The sequence below is a fragment of the Miniopterus schreibersii genome (genome assembly GCF_964146895.1).
Source record: "Miniopterus schreibersii genome assembly, chromosome: 17".
In the NCBI taxonomy this organism is placed as follows: Eukaryota; Metazoa; Chordata; class Mammalia; order Chiroptera; family Miniopteridae; genus Miniopterus; species Miniopterus schreibersii.
In genome coordinates this window covers 41,173,842-41,185,984 of record NC_138117.1, presented here as the reverse complement: position 1 = coordinate 41,185,984, position 12,143 = coordinate 41,173,842, and the positions used below count along the sequence as shown (strand labels likewise).

Below are 12,143 nucleotides of genomic sequence, written 5' to 3'. Positions count from 1 at the left end.
TGGGGTTTCCCGCCTCATTAGAATGACCACCTGGACTCAGTGGCCTGGGCTGGAGTGGGGAGAAGGCAGCTCCAGGAGTCCTGAGAGGATCTCTCTGCTTCCCCCAGACCTGGGGCAGGCAGTGCATGCTGGCGGCTGGTGCCCTGGGCCAGGTGGACTTGCTAGTGATGCTCTGTGGCCTGCCCCGTCCTCGCTCTTCTGCTCTGTAGCTTGAGAAGGTCCTTTCCTGCACCTCCCCACCCACCCTGCTGTCACTCTTTGATCTGTAACCCCTTGAGCATGTGGAATCTGCACACCCTTTTCCTAAAGTAACATGGATGCGTACGAAGGCCAACGCACTTCTTTCCATTTCACCTTTCTAAGGCCACATACTTTGAAGACTGATGTTGTAAAAGAAAATCTACATTTTAAAGGAAAACATGTTTGTAAGAGGATTGGCTGCGGAGCAGTATCTAACGAAGGACTGGGATTGTGGAATTTCCCCAAAATTGTTCTTAAGATTTTTAACAAATTTCCTGAGACAATTGAAAATGTTCTAAAACACTTTAGAAAATGTAAATAACTGATTAAACATTTTAGAAATATTGCAAAGAAAAGTACAAATAATTCCTCAATATTCATAGACATGGAGTCCAGGCCTTTGGAACCCCAGAAACTCCAAAATAAGGGTGGAGGCCTAATGCTTTGGATCTGGAACCCAGGAGGGGCCTTCTGAATCCCTGCCGGCACTGTGGGAGGCAGAAATAAACACAATAACTGCCACTGCTGGTGAGTGGTTGCCCACTTGCCAGGCGATCACTTCTGTTCCCAGTGCCACCCTATTGCCCAGGCATTTTCCCCACACACATAGGTGCTCAATAAAAGTCCATTTCTTTGCCTTCCTCTGAATCCCCGGTATCTAGATGATTTCATATCCTTGGGCATTTAGTCTTGAGTCTTCCTCTCGGTTTGTTTCTCATCCCAGACTTGGGCCACTTTAATTTTGTTCCCTCCCTTCTTTCCCAGCAGCCCTGTTGTTAGTGGCCCTGTGGCCTCCAGGAGTGGAAAATTAGCACCCGGTTGAGTCAGGTTCAGCATCTGCTTAGGGAGACCCACACACTTGTGCCTGCCTCTCCCGGCCCTGAGCTCTTAGACTGTGTTTATACTAACAGTGATAAAATGTATTCTCAATTATTAATCACTATTAATGGTATATACCACTTATTGAGTATTTACTGCATGTCAGGAGCCGTGCAAAGTGCTCTATGCAGCAAATTTATTTAGTATTCACATCACCTGTTAGAGTTATGTGCTGTTTGCAGTCTTCATGTTACATTAGGAGCTGAGAATGGGAGAAAGTAAGTGACTTGCTGAGGGTCACACAGGGAGACAGTGGAAGGGCTCCGTTTGCTCCGCTGGCCATGGAGCAGGTGCTCATAGCTAGGATGCCGTGGCCTCCGCGGTACTGGCAGAGAGGGAGAGGCCCCAGAGGCGCCCCGTTTTACAATTAGGATACCTGGGTCGGAACCCTGGTCCTCCCAGGTGCGAGCTGTGTGGCAGTAAGCAAGTCGTTTCACCTTTCTGCCTTTCCCTATAAAAGGAGTGCCGGGTGATGGCGTCCAGGGGACCCACCATGGTCCCATCCGCCAGGCTCTCACCCCTAGGCTAGCGCCGCTTGGTTTCCTGCTCTGGAAGCTCAGGCTCTCTGTGTTTGGCTGATGTGATCTCAAGCTGTTCATTTCTGTCTTGTTTTTCAGGTAATGAACCGAAAAGATCATGTCTGAAGTACAAGGAACAGTTGAGTTTTCTGTAGAGCTCCATAAGTTTCACAATGTGGACCTCTTTCACAGGGGGTGAGTACGTGTCTGTCTGTGGCTTGTGTGTGTATGAGTCTGTCTTGCTCCTGGCAGGGGTGGAGGCGGTGGAGGGAGTGAGGACAGGTTATAGGACATTTAAGATGAATGAATAAAGGATTGTCATTATTTTTCCTGCCAAGTGGAAAATCCAAGCCTTTAGTGCATTTAAAAGTAAACCATGCCCTGGCCAGTTTGGGTCAGTGGTTAGAGCGTTGGCCTGCAGACTGAAGGGTCTCGGGTTCGATCCCGGTCAAGGGCACGCACCTCAGTTGCAGGCTTGATCCCCAGCCCCAGTTGGGGTGTGTGCAGGAGGCAACCAATCGGTGTTTCTCCCTCTCTCTCTCCTTCTCTGAAAAACAATGGGAACAATTATCCTCCAGAGAGGATAAAAATAAAAGTAAACCATATATTGAGAGAGTAGAAAATGCTAATTTCTCCCCTCCCCCTGCACTTCTTCTGCCTTCTCTCTTTGCTGTTGGTCTCTCTACTAGACCGGTCAGTCCCTGTTAAAGGAAAGCGAGTTCACTGGAGGTGAAGCTTGTGCAGTTCAGATAAAAAGGTGTTTGTATGCTCAGTGCTCGTCGGGGCATCTTTCCAAAGCTCACATCATAGAACCTGTGCCTGGCTCCCTCAGACGCAGAGAATTCCAGCGTCGTCCTGAAATTCCTAACTGAATAGAGTTGCGGCCAGTTTCTGAGGGCATCGTCTGAATGTGGCGTTTTCCACGCGGAGGTCAGTAGGTCCTCATGCTGGACTTAGCCCTCAGGGCCCTTGCAAGCAACAGCAGCGGCGCGGTTGGGCTGCAGACAGCACAGCGTCTAAGTGCAGGCCAGTCTCGTCCTCACGCGACTCCACCCGCCCCCACGCTCAGACCAGGGAACCCAGTTCTCAGAAACCGATGTGTGATGCGCGCATATGAACAGAGCTGAACAACACGTGCCTGTTGGTTGGTTTTTGCTGCGTAACAAATGACTCTAAACCTCAGAGGCTGAAAGCAGCACCTTTGGGTTGAGCTCATGATTCTGAGTGTAGGCAGTTCGAGCTGGGCTCAGCCCGGCGCGTCTGCCCAGCTGGATGGGGTGGGTGATGCCCGCTGGGCGGCATGGGGTCGGGGGCTCTCTGCTGAGAGGCCGGGGTTCTCCCCTCTGCGGCCTGCCGTCCTCCAGCTGCCAGCTGGCTCTTTACCTGCAGCGGGGTCCTGAGAGCAGCCGCGGAAACGGGCGAGGCCTCCTGTAGTCTGGCCTCACAGCCTGCGTGGAGTCGTTTCCACTGCCTTCTACGGGCCGAAGCAAGTACTAAACAGGCTGGACTCAGGGCAGGAAACGGACACCACCTCTTGATGGAAGAGAGAATCAGCACATGATTTTACAATCTGCCACTTAGGGTTTCGGAGAGCTGGTTCGGAAATCTGCGCTCCCAGCCTCCCATACGTTACGTAAGATTGGTCTTTGAAGGGGGCCGCTCTCTCCCTGGGGGTGCACAGCATATCCATCAGAATGTGGGAAGAAAATATTAAACTTTCAATTCACGCCAATGTTTTAACCCAAAATAACAGAGAAAACAAGCTTCATTAATAATTATAATCCAGACTGACCCTGGAGGCCTTGTCATGTCCATATGGTTCACAGTCAGGAGTTCCACTCAGTAACTCAGGCGTCAAAATCAGAGCAGGTGGCCCACTGCTCAAATAAGTTGACGGAATCACCCTCAGATTGCAATATAGTGCAGTTATGTCCATCTATCAACTGTTTTCTCGTTTTAACAATGCCAAGCAATTGGCTTAAAAACACATACTGTAAGGAGATCATCCTGAATCGAAGCTTCTGTTACTGATGAAAGGACAGCCAACACCGGGAGTGGCAGAGCCCCGCTTACACGCCCTTGTCCAAGTCGCTGATGGCACACGCTGAGATGTGGGACAAGTTCCTCAGATCCAAAAATAGGCAGACTGAGACACTTGAACTTATTTTTAAAGATTGATAGATGGGTTTAACCATAATTGTTCATAACCCACTCATCCTAACCTGGGCCTCCAGGTATTGGCCAGGGTGGTATGAGATCGTCACCTGCAAGACATTCCACCTGGCTCATCTGGAACCCGAGAGACGCCTGTGCAGCGGGTAAAGGAGGCTGAAAGAAAAGTATGAGAGTCATGACTTATTCACAAGACTACAGTGATGTTCTTTTTAGATCTATGTGGTGTAGGGAGGCATCTGACTTAGCCAGGCTCTCCGCTAAAATCTAATATTGAATTAAGCTAAATTAAAGCCAAAACTTTGAATCTCTCATAGATATACATGAACAAAAAGGTTGTGCATTTCATTAAAACATAAAATAGTTAAATTTAAAAATATGAATTATTTCATTTTTTATCTTTTCAAAGACCTTGTCTCATGTTTCTAGTGCATATTGTATATGAATAGAATGGTGTGTGCACATGATTTACAAATAAATATACATATATTGGGGTTGCATGCCCAAAAGTGTTTATTGGGGACGTGCAAATTATTAACCGTTGGTGACCGCTGGTCCATCAGCAGAACAAGGAGGATTCTCATAAGTGTCTTGTAGCTCTCAGTGCCAACATTTCATGATGTCAAGGAGTGTGGACATTTAGGGACATTATTTTAATGTGGATGAGGGTATACTCTTATGATCAAACATGCCTGAGGGTGGGATTCATAGCACCTGTGTCCTTAAACAGGCCAGGACATCCTTTGGATGAAGGCAGTTCCCTCTCTGGGGGAAGGAGTGAGTTCTAGGATCTGTAGGCCCCTGTCTACAATAAGACCGTGAGGTTAGTAGACTCCAGGCCCCTGGGTCCTAGGACAGGGAGCTGTGGACAGGCTGGGCACGGTGCCAGCCAGGAGTCTGCATCTGCCAGGGGAGTTTTGGATGGCATGATCCCTGATGCCTAAGTGCTAAGGATTTTTCTGCTCTGAGTCCCTCAGGAGCTATGCTTACGATGAAAGGTAATTACTTTGCCCAGTAAGCGCTCCGTGGGGAGTGAAGGCTGCAGTCCAAGACTAGCGGTTGAGGGGGGGTCTGAGGGAAAGAAAATGGGTGATCTGCTGATGGCATTGAACAGAGGAAGGTGGGTCTGGGCAAGCTGGCCCATTTTGGGGTCATGAAGATATATGATTAAACATGTGCCCCATAGGGTCCTTGGGTGGTAGAAGTTAGAGTCAAAGGTTGTAAAATAAAGAGAGTACCCTTCCTCAGGCTGAGCGTGACTGTGGTTGTCCAGATGCCTGCTGGTTGCTCCAGCTGATGAGACTCGCCTCCTTGTACCTCCACCCAGGTGACCCAGCTCGTTGTTACCTAGTCTGGCCAGCAGATGCTTCCGCTTGATTTGTTGTGAGATAATGTGTCTGAACCATGTGGAAACAGAACCCAGAATTTTGCCCAGGAATTTGCCTGATCTGAGTTCCTTGCTTCTGGCACATTTACATTTGTGGATGGTCTCTTTAGTCCCAGATTGCATGCTACCTCTCGTTGATGTTCGCTTTGAACAAACAGTCCACCTGCATTTACCCAAGGTCTGTGTTGACTGAGGCAGATTCCTAGAGGCAAAGCATCTCTTCTCTGTCAACAAGCATCATGAACTGTCACCCCTGTGCCTGGCAGCCAGCTCATCCTGACAACAGGCAGGGCAGGGAGGCACTGGGGAGCCTGGCAGGGGGCTCAGACCTGACTCGGAGGTCAGGGCCTGCCACTTACAAACTCTGAGAATGTGAGGACATATCTTTAAAACATTGGGAGCCACCATTTTATCACCTGTAAAATGGTGATGACAAAGTCTCCCTCATGGGGTTAGGACATTAATTACATTAATTAATGGATACAGAACAGCTGGCACGGGGCCTGATGTGTAGTAGATGCTATCTAAATTGTCACTGCTGCTTTCACTCCTCAGCCCAGTCCTCAAAGCCTGAGTGGTTAGCCCTTCAACTTCTTCCACCTTATTGTCTGTGCTCAGACCATTCTTGTCCCTCCTTCTCTTAATAGCTACTGTAAAAAGCATACTCTGTGCAGAGTCCAGCTGCAATATAAACTCCTCTCCACACCATTCCTGTATATCGATATTTACTTACTCTATTCAGTCCAGTTTTTATGAGTCCCTCCTTTCTCTCTTTCTAAAGCGTATCTTCTATGTTGATTCTGTCATCCAGTCATGCCTCCATTACTATCAACACCAATATATTATGTTCGGCTTTATAACCACGTTGACAGAAGACAAGCTGCCCTTAAAGTCTTTGCCAGCTAATAAAGGACAGATACCTCCATAGAAAAGAACCGTGGAGTGCAATGCGCTCTGTAACAAGGATGAGTTTGGGATACTATGAAGAGAAACAGAATGGGGGGAACCTAATCTGTGGGCAGAGTCAGAAAAGGTGTCCTGGGAGGAGACAACATGAGAGCTGTCACTTGTCACTTGATGGGTGGGAGTTGGCCAGACAGAGGACCTAGGAAACAGGGACAGAGCAGAATGTCTCAGTGATACCAGGAAACAGAGCCCACCTGGCAGACCAAAGAGAGGCAAAGTATACGGATGGGAGTGGACGGAGCTGAGGACTGGAGCATCACCCCAGCCTGGCTTTGTTAGACCTGTGATTATGGCCAAGTCAGTGACCAGACCTGCCCTTTCCCAGTGGGATTGTGACAGCTCCTCTTCTCCAGGGAAAGTGGGTCTTAACTCCTTCTGCACATGCCTTCTCTCTGCTCAGCACCGCAGACACCGGGCTGGCTTTCCGGCATGGCTTCTGGAGTCAGAAAGCAGAGGGAGGATCTTATCCCATTTACAATAATTTTCTCACAAGGAAATGCATAAGTTATAGCTAATGATAAAGCCCATTATGTGGAGGTTTGTAAATCATCTCTGTTCATAACCATTTATACCTATTTATGACAATGTGCCTTCATTTCTAACATTGTTAGCTCAAAGGGAACTAAGATTTGTCCTTGAAAATGAATTTAAATTTCATTTTCAATCTTAATTCAGAGGAGGCTCTAGATCAAACTGATTTTCCTTTCTGAGTGAAGTTTTTCATCTAAGGTTCCAATTCATCTCCTGTCTCTACAGCATCACTCAGAAGACTGCTCAGAGGTGTCAGGTGATGTTAAGGATAAATTCGGTCTTGTCCACAGAATACGCGTGCAGAAGGCCCTATAATCAGTGTGCTCAGATCTAATAGGAAAGGCCAAATGCTCATAGAAATGTGAGGATTGAAATCCTCTTTGAACAAACTCAACCACCTTTTCTCTACCAGGGGAAAACAGTTGAGTTGTACGTCAAGTGATTCCTGGAAGAAAATGCCGTCGTGTTTATGCCTTGATGTTCCCCATCATGGGCTAACATCTGGGGACAGCAGCTCCCTGTGAAATTAGCTAACCGGCTCTGATGGACCTTAATAGACTCAGAAATACAATTATTTCGGCTCAACAGAGATCAATTAATTGATTAAGCCTGGTTCTGTCAGAAACACTCCTTTTTCCCCCCACTTTTTAAATTAAATATGCTTAGATCCTTTCCACCCATCCCCACTTTTGAAAGGGAGCAGGAATTGGAGACAGCCAGGAGCCACACTGAAGGTTCAGCTTTGCATGGAGGTGACCTACAAGGCCAGCAGTGCCAAGGCCCTGACAGGGACCCCTTTGCAAAGACAGTGTCCTGCCCCCCTCAATCAAACCCCCATGAATGGTCAGTGGGCACGACTTTCACACCCGAAGCCATGGATCTAATTCACCAAGTCAGTCCCATGAGTTTCCAAATAGTTCTCTTTGTTTCTGTTGAAATCAGCCTGACTTAGGACAGTCACCACCTGCATTTCCATTCAGCACAAGGGTAGAGGTTGGCTCAGTAATTTCTAAGAGGCGTTCTTTCTCTCAAATTCTGTAATTATTATTTTCATAAAAAGGTGATCTTTCCCTCCCCATTAAAGGGCACTATCATCATTGTTTCTATGGAGAGTGCTTATAGAGGTGGGCATCCTGGATTATTTTCTAGCGAATCCATAGTCTTGATAACAATGACCCTGACCCATTCTTTTCTTTCTTTACGTTTGAATGTGACTTTCCGAGCCCGCTGCTGCGTTAAGCCTTTGATCCTCTTAACCCCTGGCTGAGGACAAGCTCAGCAGGTCTGTAGGGGAAAGAGCCTGGCAGGGGCTGAATGTGCCCTGCAGAGATGCAAGTGCCTGTGGTGAGCTCCCGGGGGCATCAAAGCAGAGCAAAGGCCTCGGTCGCGTGCTCCCTTCAGGTCTGCCCGCCACATGGTCCTCGCTCAGGCCTCTTGAGGAGAGCAAAAGGGCCGACGTGCGGCCATGAGGGCGGTGGGACGCGCAGACACAGGCCTGTCCCCTGTCCCAAGAGACAGATCTTGGCTCTAATTCCGTTTCTCCTGTTACTGGCCGGGTGCTGTGGGCAAGTTACTGACCTTCTCCCATCTCAGTTTCTTCACCTGTCCTGCAGGCCCTTATAAGAAGGCACGAGTCACATTTGTCAAGCCCCTGGCTCAGTGGGTCTGGGGGCTGCACTGCTGGCCAGACGGTCGCAGCCCCCATAGCCTGCCTACCCTCTGACCACCACCAAGGCTGTGTCTCCTTAGATTTGAGCAGGTGCCTTATACTCACAGCTGCTAACACCCGGGGGGCCTCCTTGCCACTGGAAAGCCTGCTGGACTCCATGCTCTTTCTCACTGGCCTCGGAGGTGGGGGAAGTTCTGCGTTGTTTTTGTGTGTTTTGTGTTCTAGCTTTATTGAGATACAATTCGCATGTGACATTGTGCGAGCTGAAGGTGTACGATGCGATGGCGTGATAGACGCACGCGTTGTGAGAGGTTACACCACGGTTAGTTATCACGGCCGCACAGTTACCACTGGGGCCCCGTCGGTGTGGTGCAAGCATTTAAGATCTATTCTCTTAGCAACTTGCACATCCACGATACATTTCCAAAGAAGTAACTGCTTTAGAGACACTAGTGAGATAGAGATACACTAACTGCAGATGTTTCTTTTCTAGAAGGTTCTTTGAATGGCTCTTGAGTCAGAGTAGAAGATGGAAGAGGGTGAGTCCTTCACTGCTCTTGTTTTGTTTCCATCTGTTGCCAAATATTGCTCAAGAGCAATTCAAAAGTACTTTATCAAATCTCCTCATTTTAAAATTTCAATTGCACACATGTGCCTGTTTATAAATTTTCCTTATTTCCACAGTACATATAATACTTTTGTGTCAGAACCTTCTCTCTCTTTCTCTCTCTTTCACTGGACAAACATTATTTCTTATGCACATGTGTTTTCCATTGCAAAAATGTAATATACCAGTTTGCTCTCTATTTTTTTCTTTCCATGTTCTGAACATTTTCCATAACCCTGTATATTCTTTATAATATGTTAAATAGCTATGAAGAATTCCATTATAGGGTGTCATAATTTAACCAGTGCTCTATTACTAGACGTATTACTTGTTTCATTTTTTAAAAACACATTAACATGCATTTCATTATTTAGAAGTTGTCATGACATTTTTTTCTTGATTAATGAGGAAACATTTCTCCCATAATAGCATAAACAAAACACCCTGAAAATGACTAAATTGAGCTGCTTGTCTTGCCTCTAACTCCTCATAGTTCTGACGGAGATTAATACTGTTGGACGGAGCACTTTTCCTATGGCCAGGGGAGCGGGGAATTACCTTCGATCTAAAGCCTCGCCTGCCCCTCTGCCGCACCCCTGCCCGGCCCGGGCCTCCCCACGGGACGGCTAAGAGGAGCGGCTCCTGACAAGACTCTTCATGGCCTCAGGCGGTAGGGCCCCATCTTTTGAGTGAGAGGAGCTTTTGTGAACCGTGAAACTCTGAGCGTCTCCCATGGAGCCCGCGCGTGGCCTGCGGGTCCCCGCAGGTCCCGGACACGGCGCGCAGGTACCTGCAGCCGCTGCTGGGGCATCTGGGCGCGTCTGGGCGAGGGCAGCCCCTCCGGCAGGCTGGCCCTCTGCTCCTCCTCGGGTGGGCAGGGCTTTGCTTCCACCAGCCCTTATGTTCCCCACATGGCTGAAATTCTGCACTTTCTTCGAGAAAATTTTTTTTAAAAAAATATATTTTTATTGATTTCAGAGAGAGGAAAGGAGAGGGAGAGAGAGATAGAAACATCAATGATGAGAGTCATTGATCAGCTGCCTAGCCCACAACCCGGGCATGTGCCCTGACCGGGAATCGAACCCTGATCACCTGGATCCTAGGTCGACGCTCAACCACCGAGCCACACCCGGCCAGACGAGAAAAATCTTTTTAGTTTCCCTTGATGAAACCAGCTCTTAAATTGTCTGTTTCAACCCATTAGAGTCAACCAGAGTTTCACTGGAGAAAACAAATTCTAAGAATCTGTATTATTATAAATAACCTCTTATAATTCTGCAAGGAACATAGAATTACCCCTGAACCCTCAAGGAAGCAGAGGCCCACAGGGCTCAGCGTCTGGCTCAGGTTTGCATGTTCTTGGAGTGGCCAGATGGGAGTTCTTTTGGGGGCACCTGGACGTGGAGTCCACAGGCTCTCCCTGTACCCCATCAGGCGGGTTTTGTTTCCCTTGGGGAAGAGGAGGGTTTCAGATGTTGGGATGCCTGTCCTCCCTCCTTAAACACTGTGCACTTCCACCGACGACACCACTACGGAGCACCACTCCAGGGAAAACCCTTCCAGACCGGTTCTTGGCCCCCCGGCACCTGGGTCTCTTCCTGAGTGAAGGGTGGTGATGTGTTAAGAACTGAACCCTCCCAGCCAACCTGGAGGCACTTTCTCAACCAAATATACAGGGTGGGGCAAGAGTAGGTTTACAGTTGTTCATATGGGAAATAATGCAAAAATTAGTAAGTAATAATACAAGAATAAACTGCTTTGCGTACTCACAACTGTAACCTTTTGCCACCCTGCGTTCACACCTCTTTGACAAGTTCTTTCTCTAAATAGAACCCCCGAGATGAGCCAGTGTCCCCCTTTACTCACCCACTAAAGCTCCTCTAACATCTTCCTCCCCTGGGGACAACGTGCGCTGTCCCTTTCCTGGAGTCCCGTACACTCCGCCCCTGTGAAACAGACGGCCATCTGTCGCTTCATTCACTTATTAATAGACTCGCTAATGCACGCATCCCGGAGACGGTGAGCTCGCTCTCGTCGGCTCTGTCCTAGGATCCTGGGCAGAATAGTGAGAAGACAGAGCCACCAACTCAGGCTGTTCTCCGCATACCACGGGCGACAGAGATGAGCCAAGAAAGTGATGTCAGGAAGGAGACCCGGGCGCGGACAGGTGCTGAGGGACAGCAGGGAGGCCCTCCCCTCACCTGAGTCGTCAGGACAGGCTACCTGAAGAGGGGGATTACTAGGCAAAAAAACATGGCCAGTCACCTTCTGATCCACTGTCAGAGCTGCTGCTGCCGGAACGGGAGGGAGACAGAGCAGGCTCCTGGGGCAGGGAGCGAGGAGTCTGAACTTCCCCTGGGCTGGCGCACCGGGGTGGGGGCTTGAAGGGGGGAGCAGATTTGGATTAGAAGATCATTTGGCTGAAGCGAGGAGATTGTCAGATGGTCGCAGGCACATATTTGAGTTTGGCGAGGCGACCCACCTGAACCGGGTAGTGATGCTGGAGAATTTGTGAGCAGCGTGACAGAGACGTTTCCCATTGCAGTTCAAGTCCTGTGGAGCAGTCGTGTCTGAGGCCCGTGTAAAGCTCAGTCCCATCACTGGTTTCTGCCTTCGTGGCTTAGTGAGCTACAGGACCCTTAGAAGCAGTGAGGACAGAGTCCTCGTGCACGTTGTTTGTAGCCGGGAAGGCCTCATCACTTTCGTGCAGGCGCTGAGAACACAGATTGAACAGTGAGGGCTGGCGCAGGCACGGACACGCGGTGGGTTCCCCCTGCCTCGGGCTACCCCAGCCGAGGCCAACCTTTAGTCTCAAGTGTTCAGAGACAGGGAGGGAGAGGGAAGGGTGATGAGACCTGGGAGGGGAACCTGGGCCCCAGGAGGACCCCGGGGCCCTCCTGAGACGAGGAATACACCGCAGTGGAAGACTGGGCATGGCTCTTGATATTTAAGGCAAAGTAACCCTGCCTTTTATTAAAATGCATCCCATTCAATATTTCAGGCTTTAACCAATAAAACTGGCAATGTTTATCTATCTACACTCACTTCCTAGGTCACCTAGTTCCATGGTTTAAATGCCATCTACGTGCCCCCAGCTTTCCAACTGGTGTCATCAGCTCAGCTGCTCTTCCAAACTTCGGACTTGCCTGGGAGGCGTCCGACTATACACGGTCA

General features: G+C 48.9%; 1 protein-coding gene across 1 annotated transcript in view; it reads left to right on the top strand.

Moving 5' to 3' along the window:
• Positions 1–1,755: 1,755 nt before the first annotated feature.
• FAM135B (family with sequence similarity 135 member B) overlaps positions 1,756–12,143 on the top strand; it is a gene marked incomplete at its 5' end in the record, with an annotated part of 108,315 nt that continues 97,927 nt past the window's right edge. The window contains one exon of the mRNA XM_081116418.1: positions 1,756–1,832. Coding sequence (XP_080972544.1) covers positions 1,756–1,832 — 77 coding nt within the window. The remainder of the gene's footprint in view (positions 1,833–12,143) is intronic.